Raw genomic sequence first — 22,988 nt, 5'->3', positions numbered from 1 at the left:
GTGCATTGTCTGATAAAGCGTGGATAAGAAATTACCGAGCAAGTTAGGGTCGCATAGCTGTGAGCTTACATGGAGATAGTGGGTTAGACCACCACGGTCGGAAGCCCTGAAAATGGTTTTCCGCGGCTTCCCATTTTCACACGGGCAAATGCTGTGGCTGTGCCTTAATTAAAGCCACAGTCGCTTCCTACCCACTCCTAGACCTTTTCTATCCCATAGTGGCTCTATGACCTATCTGCGTCGGGTGCAACATCAAGCAAAAATTATTTTTAAAAAATGGAAATGAAATTACCTTTGCGATAGGAGAGAAAGTAGGAATGAAGTCATCTCCGCAGAGTGGCACAATCTAAAGGGGACATTTGGAACTGTTTCTCCGTAGGAGACTTCCTAGTCTCGTGCAACTCCCTGAGACCGATACTGGCTAGCATGCTACCTGATGCTATGCAGGCTTAGGCTCGTCCCTGCTGAGGTACATTGCGCCGCGCTGTCTGCTAGGGAGTTGCCGTAGGAAAGCAAACTTCCTGAGTTTGGTTCAAAGCTGGCAGCGTTTATTGGTCTGTTATGAAGCATTAGTACAGCGAACGACCAAATATGGTTGATTTTAACATGTTTTAGAGTATACGTTAGGTTTATTAAACTAAAACATTAGAAGAAAGTACAACAAATGAAGCGTAAAATTATTGGGAGTTGTGCAACACTGCAACAATACCACGTACTGCCCCTGCCAAAAATGGTAGGCAATGTTTCAAGGTAGGTGAAAAACATAATCTCAGTTTTTGACAGTTCCCTTGTAAAAGGAATAACATGAGGAAACCAGAGACCAAAGTTAACAAGTTCACTACCAGGCCATGGCAAATTTTGGTATAGATTTCTCCATTCTTCTTGTTTGCACTTGCGAAAATTACTGGAGTGGTACCTTACATAAAAATATTGTTTGGGCATTAAGAAATTGATAGTGTCCTGAGAAGCTGCCTCACAAGGCCTATGGACTGGGAGCGTGTATTGTTTATACTTTTTTCTAGTAGCAAATGCTACTAAGAAATATATTTCAAACTTATTGCATTTAGAAATGTCCGGCTCCATAGCTAAATGGTTAGGGTGCTGGCCTTTGGTCACAGGGGTGCTGGGTTCAATTCCCAGCAGGGTCAGGAATTTTAACTATCATTGGTTAATTTCTCTGGCACTGGGACTGGGTGTATGGGTCGTCTTCATCATCATTTCACTCCCGGCACTATAAGCCATACGCCATTTCATTTCATTGTAAAGAATGCATAATAGATAAACACAATGAGAGGTCAGTGTGGGAAGAGGGAGAAACAAAGAAAACAAAAGGACAAGGACAATCTCCATATTTTCGTACAGAGGAGTCTTCAAATAGATATGGCTCTCTTCTCGTCGATACCACGTTCCTATTTTTCTAAATACAGCTTGATTTGCACTTGTGTGTCCCTTTCCATTACTTACACAGCAAACTCCCGATTATCAGGTTTGCGGATTATGCATACTGTCCCCTTCAAATTTGGCATATAAGAAATATTTGTAATATCTACGAGTGTATTAGCACGGGCAGAAATTTCCCAACTCCGTGTTACAGAGAGTAGTGCTCTGGCACGAAACCGGATTTTCCAAGCGAGAGGGGGAGCTATGGATTTTTTTGTGTCAGGCTGCCAGCTGTCCTCACGTGACCCGCTGGGAGAAGCCAAGGTCGTCCGATTGATAACGAGCAAGGCCACGTCACTAATGACAGTACTCTAATGAAATGTAACAGCCTATCAGGTGCAAGTCACTGACCAATCACAGACTACTACGGCAACACACCCTCATCTTAAGATGATTAAATACCGGTGTTTCCAGAAGAAACCTTTCTCTTGATTTTGACTCTTTCTTGGATGATTGTCCTGGGAATTCTACGCTGACATTCACGTCGCAGACACTCTTGGGTTCGATCACTCGGCAGAACAGATTCATTGTCCATCCTAGATCTACGAGTTTAGCAGATTTTACGGACGAAGTTACGTATAATTCAATTCATCATGTGTGTGTGTGTGTGTGTGTGTGTACAGGGCACATCTTAAAACTTATTTGTCAGTTTCAGCTCCTACTACTTGTGAAGAAAGAAGAACTACTGCGTGCTGGTTGAGATAATTCAAGATGCCACTACATCAGGAAGAGGAAGCCTACTACTATTCCATGTTAATCATCGCAGCTACAATGGTGTACTAAAATGTAAGGCAATCTCCGACATGGAGGAGATGCCGACCAGTGGTGGATGACCTACCACATGTTCCGGGTCATCGGCAGAAATCCAGTCTCATCAATCATTTAAGTACAATTTTATAATATTTATCTGTTGATCTTTGTAGAGATAATGCTTCCTTATTCATTTAACGAAATTTTCTTCTAGTCTTGCTGTAGTTAGATATTTTCTTTCTTCTTTCCATGGTGTAAGGTAGTTGTTAATTGGGTGTGAATGATTATTGGTTCCTATTAGATAGCTAGTGATGTGTGAGTGTCTTCTACATTTATTCTAGCTGTCCCATTCAATAGTATAGGAGTGATTTAAAAATAATTGTCCTCGTCAATGATAATAATTTAATTTTGAAATAATTTATAATTTATTTTTGTTGGAAGTCATGTGGGACAGATTGTCGGCACGTTTATCATGTCAAATTTTCCCTATACATTATTATTTTTCTCTATGTGGATTTCAAGCGTTAGTGTCATCTGGTAATTTATCGAACCTTAGCTTACGCGGATTTGTGATCTCGCACATTTAATAATAATAATAATAATAATAATAATAATAATAATAATAATAATAATAATAAAATTCCATCACAGGTTAAATAAGAAATTAAGGGTCATGAGTGTAAATATTGTTTATTCTTGTGTGTGAAATATTAATATGTGCTCTAGTAGGATACATGTGAGCCTGGAAGATGGCCGAATCTTGACGGATTATTTATTGCATTTATGGACTTGGGAATGGATCAGTTATTATGTGTTTGACTTGTGAATCCATTTATTGAGTCTCATGTGAAGAAAATGTGTTGTCGAACATAATTTCTTCAGGTGGAGCACGTGTTAGTCGATAGCCACTGATTTTAAGTAATAATAATGTTGTGACTCATGAACCATAAACGGGTATGTTTATATTTGACCTGTGATATGTGCGTTTCTGTAACGATAATTTTCTCCGATGATATCTATCGCTGATATTCTCACGAGCATCGTTGTTGAATCTATCTTCTTTATTTAAGTGATAATCCTGACATCATCACACTCCTAGTTGATGCAAATGGTATTTCTTTACCCGATATCGTCATCAAAAATTTTCTAAGACTTAGATTAAAATTAAAATGTAATACTCATGGACTAGAAATCATTGTTAACATTGTAAACTGTTACCGTGTACCCCAGTGTGAATGCTGTGTGTGTGAATAGTTATTATTTCTGTGGATTGTGATATTTCTTGTGATTACAATTGGACTCGATCACGTGTTCGTTGCGTGAGTACTGATTGAAAATATCGTTGTTTGAGTTGCTCCCATTTGTTGAGAAGTAAATCTTTAGTGGATTTTATTCTGAAATTAGATAGAGAAGGGTTTAATGTCTTAGATAAAAATGAATAAGCAAGTGTTATGTCCGTGGACAGGAGTCACAAACAATTTATTGTAAAGCCTACAATACTAGAATTTTTCAATGTGTGTAATACTGAAAAAGGATATTGCATTAGTTTGAGTAATTAATATGGAAATTTTTGAAGTGATAATTATGGAAAATTTTTCATTTTGTATAATTAAATCTGAGGAAAACATGTTAAAAATTATTTAAACAGAAATTTTGATTTTTTTTTTTTTCTTTCCATTTTCAATCTACTTGGAGTAATGTTAATTTAACACGTTAAATAGGAAGGGATATAATTTAATTGATGATGATAAATGAATCAGAAAATATTTATTAAAAATTTAATTTGTAAATAATCATGTTAATATTAGAGAGAGGTCTTCTCATAAAAATCCATTTATTATTTTATTATGTCAGATGTAGGCTAATCCTCGTCTGTGTATTTCCAGAAATTATGTTACCAGAATAATGGGAAGAATATTTACGTTGTACCAAACGAACTGACAGAGAAGATGTTTAAATTCCAAGATTTTGTCCGATTTAAATTATTGTTTAAGAGTGCTGATTTGTAATAAATGTTAAAACCTAATATTTGATAGTGTTGATTTTATTGTCGCTAGTCCTTATTTCTATTCCTGCCCTCAAAATTTTTGCAAATCCAGAAAACGAATGGTCTACGACTGAGACTCGCATTCTCCGGCTGAGTAGCCAGGTAAGACGGGTGCAATACATAGTTCAACGATTTAAAGAAAATAAAAGAAACCTGAAGTACTGTATTCTGATATAATTAGAACAAAATGTTTTCATTTAGAATGCACTGTTGTGTGCTTGACTAATGTTTTACCACTTGAAGACACTATGGGCACAATTCCCACTGTTGGTTGTCCCTGAAATATTTTCCACTGTTTCCCATTTTATCTTCAGGTAAACGCCATGAGTAACTTTGAATATGTATACGACCAATTTCCTTTCTATATCTTTGCCAAACCATTTCCCTAGGAGTTAAATGTACATAATTTCAAATGCCCTTGAAGCTGATAGTGAAAGAAAAAGATCAAAGTTTTCTTCAGGGATGATTCCCTTCGGAATTCTTGCTCTGTGTTGATACGAAGTGAAAACATACTTTTAAACATCACCAGGAGGAATACATTGTTGATCGTACTTTTCTAGCCACTGACAGATCTCAATAATAGCCTCTAAAATGAATTCTTCTTCTTCTTCTTCTTCTCCTTCTTGATATTTATAGGCTCCTATATTTTACCCAGTAAAATCTTGTGGGTTGTATACAAAAGCACACTATTATATACACTAAAACTTCTTCACACCCGTTGATTGTGTTTGGCACTCGAATATATTACTACAGAATGTGTATCGCATAAAGCTTTATTCAGAAATCACCAGTGGAAGCAGGAGTGAATCTGCAGAGGAAAAGTTATATCACAAAGTTACAATAATCAAAAAACTTATTGATCACAGCTATCATATCTAGGATACAATTATATAACAAACAAGAAACCCTTGTAGGGAAAGGTTGTATGAATTTTACTAGATGTTGCATAAACTTCTTTTGAAAGGAATGAGTCGACTGACATTGGAAAAATAAATGGTCAATGTCTCCGTCACCCTCAGCAAAAGTGCAGTGGGTCGAGTCAGCAAGGTGAAACCAATACTTATATTCGGGTGTAAGAGCATGATTGAAGCATAAACAAATTATGTTAGTGATATGGTGATGAGCATAAGATCCTTTCATAAACCATGATTTCCGTGTAATATGAGGTTGTAAATTATAATAATATTGTCCTTTGGTTTAAGCTGTATTTTGCCACTCCTCTTGCCAATCATGATATGCCTTGGTTTTTATGATTGTAATAAAATCCGTTTGGGGAATTGCAACATTAATGGGAGATGGAGAAGTCCCAGGCAACGAAACCAAGGTGAGATAAACCCCCGATTGATCCAACCTGTACATAAGTTGTTTAACATTATAGAGGTACCAATTTGGAGAAAGCGACAGGGAGGATAGGGATTTTAAGACACTTAATGCATCTGTATAAATGGTAACCTTATGATAAGCATGGTCTTTAGCAAATAATAGAGCTTTTCATATGGCAAATAATTCTGTATTGAAAATAGAGAACTGCTCAGTGATGTTGATGTTAGACACAAATAATGCAGCTCCAACACCATTCTTGGTCTTGGATCCATCCATATAGACATCTATACCTTCGACCAAATGGGTGAACGTCATTTTTTTTTTAGTAACCATCCCTGTATGTACCGTAGCACCTCTAGCTCGGTTATAATTATTAGCGGAAGGAATGATGATGTGGGGAGTGTAGAAGAGTATGGGGAAAGAAAAGATATAAGAAGGTAATGTGAAACTCCTCAATATTGAGTCCCGATACGAATGTAGCGAATCATACGCAAAGTATTATGCTGGCATTCGGCTTGATCTATGTTCGCGTGCAGAGGTATATTCATGAAGTAACTGCAATTTGGGCACAAACGTCTTAGAAGTAAGGGCTAATCTTTTAAGAAGATATTTTTTGGCCAACATTATTCGTCGTACAGATAACGGAGGTTCGCTCTATTCCACCAATAGAACAATTGCAGGAGTGGTTTTCAGCACTCCCAAACAAATGCATAGGGCTTGGTACAGTACAGTATTTAGGTGAGCCAGATTGGACACTGAAGCTGTGTCAGAAATATGCTCCTTATAATCTAGGTACGGGCGAATTGTTGCTTTATACAGGGAGATGGAAACAACTGGATCCACGCCCCATTGCCATCTGATAACAGTTTTAAGACATTATTATATACTTCGGCTTTTTGGTGAATGTTTTGGAAATGTTTGTTCCAATTCAGTTTATTGTCAAGAATTAAACCTAGATATTTATGGTGGGTACAAATCGGTATTTTGAAGTCTCACCTAGAGGGCAAAATAGAGTACAGGTGGATTTCAACTATGCAGTGCAAGCCAACGAGTTTTTGAATCACCCTATTCTGAAAACATTACAACTTAAAGCTTTTATACCCAGCTTCTATGTGTTCCCAGTGGGTATTATTTGCAGAGTTGAAAAACTAACGGATGCAGACATTCTCAACAACCTTAAATCACCAGTTCCTGTCAAATCTATTCTGAGGTTAAATCAAAAACTATCTATTGACGAACATGTAGAAGATGTGTTCATGGATTCCATTAATGTGGTGTTTAGAGCTCAACGCTTACCCCAGCAGGTTTCACTCTATCATGTGTTTTTGGATGTGCAACCCTTCATTTTTTCCCCTATTCTATGCAAAAAAATTTAACGGTATGGCCATACAGATAAAAACTTTTGCGCCAAAGCTCCTCGCTGTGGACTCTGTTTGTTACACCATTTAACGACACATATGCCTATCCCCATTATCTTATATTGCTTGTACATTAGTTTTTATGTCAATTGTGTGTGTGTACATTTGTTTAGTTATTAGATGTATTACATTAAGGCTGAAGATGGCCAGCCAAGGCCGAAACTAGTCTCTAGTTTAGTAATGTAATTCAATAATATTGCATATTATAGTATTGAAAAGGGTGGACCATTACGGCATTAATTTAATAATTATTATTGCTGCACTGGAAGGGCATGCCAACACTAACTTTAGCCTTGGTAATGAAGCGCATGCTATCGGACATAAGCCTAGCAGAGAAAGGCTAACTGTTCTTTCCTGCGCAAATTCAACGAGTGAACACAAATTGAAGCCACTTGTTATAGACAAATTGAAAAACAAACCATGCGCATTCAAAGGAAAAATGAAGGGAGCCTGGATAGACAGTAGTCTTCAGAGACTGATTCCATTTTATGTTTCTTCCTGTAGTGCATATAAATTTGGAGACAAAAGGCTTACTTACAAGAGCTGTTCTTTTACTAGACAAAGCAACTTGTTATCTTGCAGAAGATGTGCATGTTTCAGATGATTGAATGATTTTTGTGAGGTACCTTCCTCCATGTGTACATCACTCATATAGCCAATAGACCAAGCTGTGATCATGGCTGTGAAACAACAATGCTGATCAAACCTCATAAAACAGCTTGTGCAAGGTTTCAGACATCCTCAGTTTCTGAAAATCACTGTACATGCTTGATGAAATCCACGGCATTTGTAAGGCTTGGGACAACATGAAAGTACAACAATAGCTCACTTGTGGAGGAAAGTTGCAACACACTCTGCTGAAAGTGACTCTGAAGGTTTTAGCAATGAGGAATGTGATACTGCTACTTGTTTAACAGATCTTGTGAAACAAATTTCAGGTTGTGAAAACGTAATGATGAAAACATCTACAAGTGGTAAAAACCAATCCCTATGAACTGGGATTTCATCAGCCATATGATGCAGATATAGTCAACAAAATGTGTTTGGTATAGGAGAAGAGCAAAGGTAAGGCGACTGAAGAACCCGTTATCATGCACGCCAAAGCTGAAGCACTGAAATGTGTTGAACTATTACTAAAGTATGCAAGACAAAATTTGTTTGACTACACCAATGTTCTGAATCTCCAAAAAATGAGGACTGTCATCAGAAAAGATGTGAATGAAAAAGAGATACAGAAAAAACTACACGATTAATTCCTGAAAGTGAACTGAGAGCAAGTCATACAAAATACAGTGAGCTTTTAAATGTAATTTTGTAAATAAGTAGTCAGTTTCCGGAGAGCTACACGTAAGTAGTAGAGTGAGCTTTCAAATGCGATATGTAGCATGTTCTGTAAATACAGTAAGTGTGCAGTTTCCGGTAAGAACATGTGTATTTAGGATTATCCGCGCAGTCTAGGATCCGCATTAACTCGGATAACTGAGAGTTTGCTGTATTTCAAACTATGATTTAGAAGAAACATTTTTCTTTTTTTCATATCTCTGATAAGAGCAATTCATAACAATAATTTCAGAGGCTATATCAACCAAACAAAGATGTAAAAAATTTAGTACAGTGTACGATGGAGGCATGGAAAAATGAGAGACCAACGAACATAAAATTTTGGAGGTGTGTGACTTGTGTACAGAGACTTTTACAATGATCACTGAAAGGCATGAAAGTTTATGCATGTACTTTTCTATCTTTTTTCTTGCAGACCTGGGGTGACAATCCACTACAATTAAGAACTACTATCAAGAAATAGATTTGGAGAATTGCTTCTCAAATGTTTAATGATTTTGACTGATAAAGAGCATCACAGTAAAATGAGTATTTATGAGAGTTCACAATGAATTTCTCTGCCCTATTTGTCATGGCATTCTTATAGCAGTAACATTTTGAACATACAAAATGACACTAGCTCAGAAACTGAGAGCACAGTATATACTCATCATAATGAGGATAATTCAACAGAAAAAAGAAAAAAACTTGCAGCACAAAGTTAAAACAAGAACAGACTACATAATTCTGCTGCTTACTACTTGCTACATATCCAAATTAAGAGCATCTACGATGAATAACTCTTTACTAATCTGGCTGTATTTTAAAATCAAATTCTTTACACAAGTAGTTTGGGTAATTCATACACCAGACAATACACAAAAAAAAATTCCTGTTTAGCAAGAAAATTTCTCCTCTCTAAGTAAAGGTATGAACTCTAAAGGACATAACCCATTATGGCTTCAAAACAACGTTATGAGAATCCAAGGATGAATGTGGACGACTGTCATTAATGGCACCATGACAGGGCAGAAGGACGTTTTTGTACTATTCAAAACTTAAGCGAGCTGCACATGAAGCACTTTGATGGAAATAGTCGTTAAAAGTTCTCTTTCCAAATTACCATACGATCTCCTACGATCATTTGCATTCTGTAATTATTTAATATCAGGACACACTATTCAAGATCTAATGCACCCTGCTACGTGATGTATACAGTAATGATCCTGCTGATGAAGAAATCTATTTGGAAATCTCCAAAGCATAAATTACTTAATGGCCACCCTGGTCTCCAAATAGTTGCATTATTCGAGCATTGTTGGGGTTTTCAGGTCCAAAAATGCGAGGTGTTTTCTGCATAATATCCTTCCAAAATGTGTCAGCTATGAGAGGTTGAGCAGCCTGAAACAGAACATAAGCAATGATATAAAAGAGTTCAGTTGATAAAGAAGAAAAGAAGGAAAAGAGTAAAATATGTAGGTTCTACATATTTGACTATCCCTACCTAGTTGATAAACACCACCAATACAATTCTGCATTCTTAACTTCAATTTCATAAGACAAATAAATATAAAAGAAATCAAATATGGAATGTGTACATGATTAGAGAACATGCTCTAATATAACTGGCAGAAAATGAAATCATAACACCAATAAAGAGCTGTGCTAGACAAATTAAATTCCAGTGGTATGTTTGCACATCCAAAAGATGATGCCAATTCAAATTTGCGAGCTAGTCAATGAAGAGTGGTGCTAGCGCCACTATGACCTATGACCTATGGTGAGCGTTAGTCATCGTACGATGTTGATGTTGTGAGATTGGTGCGAGTCAAACATGTCTTTAAGGATACAAAGAAGGCAGTATCAGCAGCTTACTGAGTTTGAACGAGGCCCTGTAATAGGGCTACCAGAAGGTGGATGTTCTTTCAACGATACTGCAGAAAGACTTGGCAGGGATGTATCGACAGTGCACCTGTGTTGGCAACAATGATCACGAGAAAGCACTGACTCAAGAAGACCGGGGTTCGGATGCACACAAGCCACTATGGAGAGGGAAGACCGCTGTATTTACTGCATGCTGTGGTGGATCGTACTGCACCTGCAGCAGCCGTTAGAGATCCATTTGGCACCAGAGTGACACAGCGAGCTGTAACAAACTGATTACTTGAGGACAGCTCCGAGCCAGATGTCCTGGAGCGTTCGTGCCACTAACTCTGAATCACATGAATCTGATCAGAAACTTGTGGGGCATATACCAAACAGAAAAATGGACCTTTTTTTTTAACCTAGTTAATGTGTGGCAATAAGACTTCAATACCCAGTTTGTGAAGTATAGGTTATAGATCCAACATGGCGGTGGCTCCTGATAAGCTCAGCTAGGGACATCTGGTTCCAAAAGTAAAACTTCTAGGATATGGCAAGTTTCGTTTCATCTGTCTCTGGTAGATTACACTCTGTCATACGGAATAGCAGAGATTCCAATTCAAAATGTGCTTAACAACTGGTATGGTGGCAATTTCAGTTTTTTACTGTTTCAGAATTTTTGAAATTAAATGATGCAAGGAACATGTTCTGTGTCTGTTTTTTCCAACATCATGCAAGAACTGCTGAATATATTTTGTTGAAACTTAGTACTTAGACTAAGATAGACCTTGATTAAAGTTTAGGGTACCTTTCGTTTTGAATTTCAAATCTGAACACTACCTTATACGGAAGTGTGGACTGCAAACTTTGAAATATCTCCCTTAATACTGGGTTTAGGAAGGAATGTTAGAGAAAAACACTTTTGAAATTAATTTGCAGTAACATTTGTCATATGTGAATTTTTGACAGGCTGGATATTTCTAAAATTCCCCTCTCCCCTACCCGACTATCCAGCAGTGATAACAATCCAGATGCATTCCGCTGCCCGCGAACGACCATATTATCATTCCTCACTGCAATCTCTCGACCAAACAAATTCATGTCATGGTTATAAAGTTGCCGCTACTTCTTTTAAATTAACTTATATGTATGTGTTGAAACAGCTCAAACTTCATTCTCTATTCCGAAGGTACAATAGCTGAAGAGATGACTGCCTGCCAGTGATCAGCTCAGTTATATTTAACCTTTTCAGTTTAAACGCCTGCAATTTCTAGCAAGTGTATGCTCTACAATGACTATCAACAGATCTTAAGGGCAGGCACTTCAAGTTGCAGGCGTTGATGTGTGTTCGAGCTGTTTCTCCCATGGACAGCTCTATATCACCCACTCCCGGGTCAGCAGATCTGCACTTTTTCTTTGCACACCACAGGGTAGCACAAAAAATGCTTTCTACCAGGAAGTGTTGGGGTCATTTGAGTAAGCTATATTTGACTGTGTTATCCAGTAGTACAACATTATGTAGTTGTACCTTGATCCTTTTTGAACCTGTCAATGATGGGTATATGCAGGAAGCAAGTAATGAAGTAACCCAACCAAAATTAACAAACAATTGTATTATTTGCTTTAACATCTCTTCAACTGCTATAGTTTTTACAAGCCCCTAGAGTGTGAGATAGTTGTCCTACAAGAGTTCTGTAACATGCATGAAGGGAATGATATAGCTGTTGCATTCAAGGGCCCTCAAATGTTCTATAAGAGAGACGAAAATATTCCCTCACTGTTAAGGGTATGACCACCTCAATATTCAACCTCCAAATTCACTTAACATTTTGCCAAGAAAACAGCTGGTCTTTATGCTATCCAGCTTCAAGACCCAGAGAGGGCATTAAAAATAATATGGAAGAGAGTAGCTACAAAACAAGAAAATGTAACAGAATGAAATCTGTCATATTTGAAAAATTTTAGAACTTAACAATGACCTGAATCATAGAATGGAAAATATTAGACAGAACTTTCCATGTAATATATGACCAATATATAATGGCGTATGGCCTCCAGAGAGGTCTGGTGAAGGTCTTTTTCTAGTAGACGGCCTATTAGGCGACCTGCACGTCTGTGAAGATGAGGGCGGCGTGCATGCTGGTCGTTACAAGTGTTCTCCGTGCATTAATCATAGTTTTGTTGATAAAAAGTGCCGTGACGTACACGAAAAGTGTAACAGTGCATTCGGATAAATCTTGTGGTGATTTGAAGAAGGTTCATCTACTGGAAAAACTCTTGGTAAGTGAGAAATGTTCTCTTAAGTGTCTCACTTGGTGTGGCAGTGAAAGCCTTGGGCTGCTGGCGGTAGGGCGGCCGCGTCGTAATGGGGAAGGCAGAGTTGTCAGACTTCCGATTGCTGGGCGGCCACTGTGGTGCCTAACTCTCGCGCTAATTGGAGACATTGAATTGAACCCCGGACCTCAGCATTGTACAATATGTGAAAGCAGCGGGCGTCGTAATCAACTATTTGTAAACTGCAATAATTGTTCGTCAAGCAGTCACAGGACATGTGCACAAATTTCTACTTCAGAATACAGGAAATTAAAGAAGGGAGGAAGAACGTGGACTTGCTGGCAATGCGAAATGCCGCCACTAACGAACTCTTTCTTTACCAATACCAGTGACGTTACCAGTGACTCTGTAAATAGCTACAACTGTAAATATGTAAATAATAATCTAACTCTCTTTGCGTTTAACGCACGCAGCATTTTACGTCCAGGTAGAAAAGAATATATTCTCGCTTCGCTCTCAAGCCTAGATCCCTCTGTTGTGTGTATCAGTGAAACATGGCTTTCAGACACAATTAATGACTCAGAAGTGCTACCAGATTCTTTCATCCTGTTCCGTAAGGACCGCACTCTAACCACAGGAGGCGGAGTTCTTATTGCCGCAAAACCAGAGAGTAATCAAACTAGACGTCCCGAGTTGGAGACGACAGCTGAAGCCGTGTGGGTAGAAATTACGTGCGGTAGTAATAAATTCCTCATCGGATCTGTATATCGTTCACCGAAGTCCTCACAAACAATGAACGATGCCTTGCTCTCCTCTCTGGATCGTGTGCAACAAGTACAGAATAATTATGACGCAATTTATATTGCTGGTGACTTCAATCTTGAAATTACTTGGTCTAGAAATGCCGCCCCAGTACCAAACAATCCTCTTGCTAATAGTTTTCTCTCCACCTTCTACGACATTTTCCTCCATCAGTTAGTGTTCGAGGCAACTCGTATTACTCAAAATTCCCACTCCACACTAGACCTGTTCCTTACTAACTCTCCATCATCCGTCCAGTTTCTGGACGTAATACCTGGATTTTGTGATCACCAAGCCATAATTACAACTTTGAGCTACAGAAAACCCTCCCCAAAACTCCACTCCAGAACAATATATAATTTTTCCCGCACCAACTGGAATGATCTTTCCTCTCTTCTATCAAAAAGTCTTCCTATTCCCCTCGCGTCCTTCACCGGCGATATAAATATCAACGAGATCTGGGAAAACTGGAAAAAAGTATTTTTTGAATGTGTCGATCAAGTTGTGCCGAAAGTTTCTATCTCTAATAAGCGAAAAACGCCATGGATCAATAAAGAGATAACATCAGGTATTCGAAAGAGAAATTGTTTATACAGGAAATGGAAGGAAAACCCAAGTGACAGTAGGTGGGAGAAGTACAGACTGGCTAGGAACAAACTCAAATCATTAATCCGTGATGCCTACAGTTCATATATCCACAGCCTTAGTTCCAATAGTAAAGAGCTATGGGCTTTCATTAGAAACAAAAGTGGCAAAAGTGCTCCATCCGTCTTCAAGTACAATGGACTATCAGTTTCCTCTCCCCAAGAAATAGCAGACACATTCAATAGTAAATTTAAAAATAACTTCTCCACTGCTGACAAGGATGAAGACATGTTCACTCCAAGGTCAACCCCTCCCTTTCTGCCCCTAACTAGCTTGTACTTCACTGCTAACGAGGTCGCAACAAGTCTTCGGAGAACTAGACCTCATGCTGCGAACGGCCCAGACAACGTGCCGGCCAGAATTCTCCATCGCTGTGCAGAAGCATTAGCACCTTCTCTCTGTGCAATATTTAACATTTCAATGAACAGTGGGACTGTTCCAGAAGAATGGAAGAAAGCAAATGTCGTTCCCGTATTCAAAGATGGTGACAGGGAAAATGTAGACAACTATCGCCCAGTCTCTATTACATCTGGCTTATGTAAATGCATGGAACGCCTAATTGTTAAACATGTGCTGGTTTTTCTGAATGAGAGAAACCTGTTGAATAACAACCAACATGGATTCCTCCCTGGAAAATCCTGTACTACACTTTTAACAACAGTAATTGATGAGTGGCAACATTCCCTGGAACAGTCTAATATATCCCAAGTGGACTGCGTAACTCTCGACTGGAGTAAGGCCTTTGATCAAGTACCTCATCAACGACTGTTGTTAAAACTTAACAAGTATGGCATTCAAGGCAACCTGCAGGCATGGTTTCGATCATTCCTGGTAGGTCGGACGCAGAGCGTTGTGTTCAGTGGGGCCAGGTCAAAACAAACCTCGGTCACCTCGGGTGTGATTCAAGGTAGTGTGATAGGGCCGCTGCTGTACACAATATTTACGCTGGATCTGCCAGGTTGTGTATCGTCTTCTATGGCACAGTACGCTGATGACACCATCATTTACAGAGCCATTAGCAATGAGAACGACGTAAATAAGTTACAGTCAGATCTCGATAACGTGGTTCTGTGGTGCAAAATAAATAGAATGTGTATAAATGTACAGAAATGTAAATACATCCGCTTTACTAGAGCAAGATCACAGTTACAACACGAAATTTCACTGTGTGGTAAAAACCTGATGCCTTGTACCTCAATAAAATTGCTTGGCATTCACATCTGCAGCAATTTAAAATGGAATAAACATGTTGAGGAAATAAGGTGTAAAGCATACAGAGTCCTGGGATTCATCCGCAGATCTCTACTGGGAGCCAGGAAGAAAGCCGTTCAGACAGCCTATCTGTCATTAGTACGGCCAATACTGTTGTACGGGCTTCCTTCCTGGCACCCTACTACAGTGGAGAACATGACGAAACTAGAGAGAGTTCAACGCCGAGCAGAACGACTAATTACTCAACACGGTCATTTAAATACAGCCAGGTCACTGCCCTCCATAACATCCCTCTGTAAACAAATAGATATTACTTTCCTGAGAAAATCCCTCGCAGGTAACATTCATATAAACCCTTTCAACCGCTTACAGCTGAACTATCGTTCCGCTCACAGAGGTCGAGGTGTGTCCCTTTTCCCTCCATTTGCAAGAACAGCATCATATCAAAGTGGCTTCTTTAGTCGTTCTGCTCGGTTGTGGAATGAACTCCCACCGCAGATAAAAGAACTACTTGCAGAAAATTTCTGTAAAGACGTAAAACGGATGTATATATAACGAAACCCTCTGTACAAAACATAATTTATCTACTGTGTGAATGTTCAGTATGAGTGGGAGGTTGGATGAAAGTTATGGGGTCCCGAGTGATTGAGACGGTAAATGTGTATGAGTGAGCCGGCCTAGCTAAAATATATGTGGGGTTTCTAGAGAGAGAGAGAGAGAGAGAGAGAGAGAGAGAGACTCTGTGTGTGTGTGTGTGTGTGTGTGTGTGTGTGTGTGTGTGTGTGTGTGTGTGTGTGTGTGTGTGTGTGTGTGTGTGTGTGTGTGTGTGTGTGTGTGTGTGTGTGTGTGTGTGTGTGTGTGTGTGTGTGTGTGTGTGTGTGTGTGTGTGTGTGTGTGTGTGTGTGTGTGTGTGTGTGTGTGTGTGTGTGTGTGTGTGTGTGTGTGTGTGTGTGTGTGTGTGTGTGTGTGTGTGTGTGTGTGTGTGTGTGTGTGTGTGTGTGTGTGTGTGTGTGTGTGTGTGTGTGTGTGTGTGTGTGTGTGTGTGTGTCGAATGACTTGAATGTTGAACAGGTCTTGTGAGTATTACTGTATGTAAATATTTTAACTGTATATAAGAACATCATGTAGAATGTAATTGTATATTTGTATATTATAATTTTAAGTGGTGATGGAGGCACTTTTGTGTATATGGGGCTATGCCCTTTCTCCATTCACCATCCCTAAATTGTAACTACAATTAGTGGAAAATAAATAATAATAATAATAATAATAATAGGATGATTTCTAATGTTGAATATGCCACACACACCCAGCCCCCGAGCCAGTGGAATTAACCAATTAAGGTTAAAATCCCCGTCCTAGCCAGGAATCGAACCCAGGACCCTCTGAATCGAAGGCCAGTACGCTAACCATTCAGCCAACGAGTCGGACATATGACCAATGATTTTGCAGTTTGTTCTTCAACATGAAATCCCAATGTCACTATGGATCATTTTACAGAGATTACAATTTGTGTTTCCCTGAAAACATGCCCCAAAAACCTTTCTCAAGCATAAAGAAAACATCAAAAAAGTTATCCTTAGAGTTTCACAGAGCTAAGTTGGAAGACAAGGTTCAGTAAGGGATTTTTTCACTTGGACAAGATAATGTATCTCATCGTTTCTTATTTTGACCCTCCTTGTTTTCTAAGTCATTGTAGTTCTTAAGAACTTCATTTCCACTGCTTGTGGTTTATTGATATTTCTGTTGGTTAGGATGCAGGTTTCTAGACTATATGTGGTAACTGGTACAAAAAAAAAAAGTTCCTGTAGAGTACTAATTTTGATCTTCATGGAACTTGCTTATCCCAAAGAAGTTTTCTCACAAGATGATAAAACTGTGCTCCATTCTGTACTCTACTAGTGATTTCTGCAGATGGTCGGCCATCTGTTGTTACTACACTGCCAAGATAATGGAACTGATGGACTAGTTCCAACTTGGATCCATCTAGAATGATGTTAGTACCGATGTTCTGTCGACTAACAGTCAACACAGTCATTTTGGACTTGCTTATCTTGAGACCAAATTGCTTGAATACAGCATTCCAGTCATTCAACTTCTGTTGTACTTCAGCCTCACTATCAGCCCATATTTGCAAAGGCAAGAGCTTTAAACTAAGAATTGTTGTTCAGTCTCATAACTCTTTTCATTAATTCATCCACTCCAATGAAGACTAAACGTGGGGATAACGCGCTGTCCTGTTGTACACCCTGTCTAGTCTCAAATCACTCCAAATATCAATCTCCTATTTGGACACTACTCTGACAATGGTCATACAGCATTTTGAAATTATTAATTAAAGCACATGGTATAGAACTATTCTCAAGACATTCCCAGATCTTTTATCTCTGTACACTGCCATAAGCCTCCTCAGTATCTAGGAAAATAAAGATGACATGATTTCCTTTTTCCTGTTGCTTCTCCATGATTATCCTTACAGAAAATATTAGATCTGTTGTTGTCCTATTCCTTCTAAAACCACACTGCTCCTCATTTATGGTTCTGAATCTCTGTTCTATGATTGGGTCCATTATTTTGTGTCCATGAGACAGAAGAGTGATGCCCATGTAGTTGCTGGGTTTCTGTCTGTCTCCTTTCTTAAATAGAGGGATGATGACTCCTTTAGTCCAGTCTCCAGGTAGTTTTACTTCTTTACAAATGTTGTTTAGAACCCTAAACAACCAGTGCAATCCTTGCACTCCAGCAGCCTTGATCATGTCAGCACTTGCTTCATCTATGCCTGTTGCGTTGGATTTTCTTATGTCTTTTAGGACATTTTCCACTTTCATTCATGGTATAGGAGGCTCCACATTTTGATTTTTGTTGTTGTTGTTATTGTTGTCATGTTCTGCTGTTGCTTGATATTTAAATGTTCACTATTGTACAAATTATCAAAATACTATCCCATCTCATCTCTTATCTCTTTGTAATTCCAAGTGATGTTTCCAACTTCTTTCTCTAGGGCCTTTATTCCTTCAGTCGCTATACTTGCTTTTTGCCACCTGATATAATAATTTTTTTATTCTTGCTGTCCTCTTCTAGTTTCTGTATGAATTCAGTCCAGATTTTCTAACCTTTGACTTTTATTCTCTCTTCTTTACTTTGATTATATACGATTTTTTGCCATCGTCTAATTATAACCGCCAGACTATCAACTTTATTTTTATGCAATCTTACTACTTGTTGTATAACAATCTGTTGTTTTATCCATTACACTTATTTTAGCAGCCTTCTAATGTTAATTTTGTTAATACTTCCGCTATTATATCTCATCACATTGTATTTTTTAAACCATCATTGTTATTTTTGATGTTATCTTACTTCAAATCACTTCAAGATTTCAAAATTCATTTCATTATTACATGTTATTTAGACGCTTATTTTTAATTTAAGGTTAAGACTATGGCTGATGATGCCTTCAGGGAAGGCGAAACATGTATCACTATTAGTTAACAAATTAATGTAAATCATCCAAGACTAGATTTTGTATTGATTAGGTGGTCTAATAAATAACTTACTGTTATTATTTCAATTAAGTGGTATGTTCCGAGCTGTCAGCGGAGAGATGGCGTGGAATGATATTAGTAGACGAATAAGTTTAAGTGGTGTCTTTAAAAGTAGGAAAGATCACAATATGAAGATAAAGTTGGAATTCAAGAGGACAAATTGGGGCAAATATTAGTTTACAGGAAGGGGAGTTAGGGACTGGGATAACTTATCAAGGGAGATGTTCAATAAATTTCCAATTTCCTTGAAATCATTTAAGAAAAGGCTAGGAAACAACAGATAGGGAATCTGGCACCTGGGCGACTGCCCTAAATGTAGATCAGTATTGATTGATTGAGCGATCACCACCTCAAACCCTGTCCTTACAGTTCCCACCTGAGCATTTAGGTCTTGCATAACAAGAGCATTATCTTGCTCAACGTGGTCCTCTAATTCTTGAATAAAGTCATCTTTCTCTTGCTGTATTACAATGTGGTATGGAATCACTTCCATTATTGAAGTGAGCTAGTAGCATTCATGATTTTTAACTGTTAGGTTCTCCAGTCTGCCAAAACTGATTTTGAACAATAAATTTATAAACTACCCAAAAAAAGAATAACATATGGTAACAGTATTATGCTTGAAAAAGGAACAACTTAATTAAAATAGAATGATATGTTTTGTTCTTGGAAGAACATTGTCAGATTCTATCAAATCACACTCAGATATTTAGAACAGTATAAACATTTATGTTTATTTCTGTTTAAATACTTATGAACTTGAAATCTGGAACTTCTCTTAATGCTCTTTTGTCTCATTTCAAACAGAAATAAACAAAGGTTTATATATGTCTAAATGTTTGAATGTGATTTGATAGAATTTGATGATGATCTTTCAAGAAAGAAAAATGACATTCTATTTTAATTAAGTTTTATTTTTCATCTTACCATATGGTTTTCTTTTTCAGGCACTTTATAAGTTTATTACTCATAATTAGTTTCGGCAGACCAAAGTACCGAACAGTTAAAAATTAATTGAGTCGAAACTGAAACAAGATGGCTTTGGATATTACACAGAAATAAAATAAATGTAAATCATGATTTCACAATATCCTTAGGACTATCTGTGTTTTGAAATCATAGCTTTAGCACTTTGTTTCTTCCTAATGGTCTGTGATGGCTGGTTGAAACAGATTTTATAGTACCTGAATGATGCACAACATTTTGACCTCATGCAAAGTAAGCCCTTTATTAAAACACTTTTCCAAGGATATGAAGCTATGTTCGTTGTGAAATTTAAAGAATTTAGGCAACTGGCCTCATTTCACACCACGTAAATCCAATCACTTTCACACCACGGGCCCCAACCTGTAAACCCATTTATCAGGACATGGTTTATATGAGTTTTTAGAGATTAAATACATACCTGATTAGGATGAAGACTGTCTATGGGATCTATGAGCTGCCATATAGGTTTGCCTTGAGCCCTCCACTCAGAGAACACTTGCATTATAGGATTTTCCAGGTAATGTAGTTCAAATGTTGAGAATTTGTTTGAGACTGCTAGATCTTGTAATACTTGGTTTAGTTTCACAGATGTCTGAAAATGTAAAGAGCATTCATTTCTAATTATGAGTACAACTCAGCCTAAATTTATAATGATCCTTGCGGCTGGAATAATCAAGATTATTCAGACTATTTTTTAATAAAAAATGAAAAGAAAATTAATTTTTTTTGCTAGGGGCTTTACGTCGCACCGACACAGATAGGTCTTATGGCGACGATGGGATAGGAAAGGCCTAGGAGTTGGAAGGAAGCGGCCGTGGCCTTAATTAAGGTACAGCCCCAGCATTTGCCTGGTGTGAAAATGGGAAACCACGGAAAAACCATCTTCAGGGCTGCCGATAGTGGGATTCGAACCTACTATCTCCCGGATGCAAGCTCACAGCCGCGCGCCTCTACGCGCGCGGCCAACTCGCCCGGTAAGAAAATTAATGATGCTGTATCAAATGGATTGCAATGTTTTAACATGTATATTAATCAGTATTTTGTTCTACAGAACTAAGAGAGAGAAATATAAGATTCACTTCCAAAATAATTTTTTTTATCAGGATTACAAGTAAGTATTCACTAATATAAATTTCCACAGTAATGAATTATAAAATATAAAACTTATACAAACTTAATCAGACAAATGAAAAGAGCTGATAATGTGACTTCCTGAAGTCTTAAACCAGAATCTTTCACTTGTCAAATGGGTGTGATCTGCAGGGCAAAGTTTTAAAATTCTATATTTACTTGATGTGACAGTTGGAAAGTGCTTTATTTCAAATTATAAATTTATCTAGATAACAATTATTTAATTTTTTTGTCTTCAAAATTACGCAGAAACATTTTTTAAAAATATTTGCTTAACGTCGCACTGACACAGATAGGTCATATGGCGATGACGGGATAGGAAAGGCGTAGCAATGGAAGGAAGCGGCCGTGGCCTTATTGCTTAAGGTACAGCCCCAGCATTTGCCTGGTAGGAACTTTTTGAGTACCCTATGATAAACATGCCAATTTTAATGTGCATTGCATCCTGTCGCACCAGACTGGGACATTTCTAGAAACTCTTAAATGAACTTGGCATCAGTAAGAAAAGAAGGTTAATTTAATTGGTCAAGATAAAATGAAACATCGTTGGTTAATAGTTTTCGTCAAGGTAAATCCTGCCTTATAATCACAGGAAAAGAACCAGCTTTTGGGTTGTTAGGCCGTGTGCAGTTGCAGAGTTTCGCCCAGACGTGCCATTTGGGCTCATCAGCTGGATTTTTTTTTTTTTAAAATCCTGCCTTTCTATTGGGTATACAATTTTGATATGCTAATTTCCTGTTTCCCCTACTTGCTCGCGCTCCTGCTGAAGACATGCTGTAGTGAGTTGTCTTTCAGATTTGGTCCTCTTAGAGAGTGGACGTGCTCCGGGATTGCTGCCCACTCACGTGAGGGAGTTACAGCTTTCCTTGGGGTAAACACTTGTTTCTTTATGGTCTTATGTTTTAAATTATTGTAATGTACATTTAAAATTATGTGCAGGAGTTTTCCATGAACACTATTAACCAAATCTTTTAATTTAAATTAAATGATGGGATATTTTGTCTATTACTACCACCCTCACATTGTGTTGAGGCAAGACCTGGTATGGCCTCAGTAAATCTGTATCAATGTTTGTACGTTAATTGCAAAGTTTTTTTTTTTTTTTTTTTTCCCCCTTTTGAACTTTGATTGCTGTCAAGCTATCTTTTAATATGTAAAACTTAATTCATCTCTTCTTGTAGCTTGAAAATAGATTTGGTACTATCTCACTGATTAATTGAAGAGGTATCTTCTGTAGGCTTAAGTCCTTTTAGCATAATGCATTCACTCTGTGTAGTATAACCAGTAACTTCGATTTTATTATATCCCTTCCCATGTTTCTTTTAATTTTCTAGTTTATGTCGTTCTAAAATGGAGTACGTTTCTATTGTATTTATTTTTTGAGGTTTTGACTTTATATAAAAATAAATTTCTCTTACAACAATTACCTTTAATTGAACCTATATCTGCAAAAGTTCACGAACCACTCCAAGAAGGACCCTTGCACTTCCACACCCTAGTCATTAGTTGTCGTTCGATTCAGCAACAATTTTGTTGTAATAGTTTATCGCGCCTAAATTTAATTACCTTTCTTTTATTTTAAAAAGTTGTTGTTAACCTGCACAAGGTTACACTTGATAATACACCAGTGGATTCTTATCATCCAGCACTACAAGCTCATTATATTTTAAGAATCTAAGAACTTTTTTGAGATGATGCTAGTAATTGAATTAGCAGTTCATATTGCTGGTTTGATATTGCTCTTCATGCCCACGCTACTCTGTATAATCCTTCCTCCTTCCTTCCTTCCTTCCTTCCTTCCTTCCTTCCTTCCTTCCGTTCCTTCCTTCCTTCCTTCCTTCCTTCCTTCCTTCCTTCTCCTTCCTTCCTTCCTTCCTTCCTTCCTTCCTTCCTTCCTTCCTTCCTTCCTTCCTTCCTTCCTTCCTTCCTTCCTTCCTTCCTTCCTTCCTTCCGTCCTTCCTTCCTTCCTTCCTTCCTTCCTGTCCTTCCTTCCTTCCTTCCTTCCTTCCTTCCTTCCTTCCTTCCTTCCTTCCTTCCTTCTTCCTTCCTTCCTTCCTTCCTTCCTTCCTTCCTTCCTTCCTTCCTTCCTTCCTTCCTTCCTTCCTTCCTTCCTTCCTTCCTTCCTTCCTTCCTTCCTTCCTTCCTTCCTTCCTTCCTTCCTTCCTTCCTTCCTTCCTTCCTCCTTCCTTCCTTCCTTCCTTCCTTCCTTCCTTCCTTCCTTTCCTCCTTCCT

General features: G+C 38.1%; 1 protein-coding gene across 3 annotated transcripts in view; it reads right to left on the bottom strand.

Annotated features, from left to right (window-relative positions):
• The window catches only part of LOC136876233 (acyloxyacyl hydrolase), a 175,554-nt gene that overhangs the window by 45,768 nt on the left and 106,798 nt on the right, over positions 1–22,988 (bottom strand). The window contains exons 9-10 of one of the 3 annotated variants that reach the window (XM_067150009.2): positions 20,044–20,217; positions 8,126–9,699 (exon numbers count right to left, since the gene is read on the bottom strand). In XM_067150009.2, the coding sequence (XP_067006110.2) occupies positions 9,571–9,699; positions 20,044–20,217 (303 nt within the window). In that variant the 3' untranslated portion in view covers positions 8,126–9,570. Of the gene's footprint in view, positions 1–8,125; positions 9,700–20,043; positions 20,218–22,988 lie in introns of those variants that run through there. The other 2 variants (XM_067150007.2, XM_067150008.2) reach the window with 2 other exon arrangements.

Source organism: Anabrus simplex, chromosome 6, assembly GCF_040414725.1.
Source record: "Anabrus simplex isolate iqAnaSimp1 chromosome 6, ASM4041472v1, whole genome shotgun sequence".
Taxonomy (NCBI): domain Eukaryota; kingdom Metazoa; phylum Arthropoda; class Insecta; order Orthoptera; family Tettigoniidae; genus Anabrus; species Anabrus simplex.
This window is presented reverse-complemented; position numbering and strand designations above follow the sequence as displayed.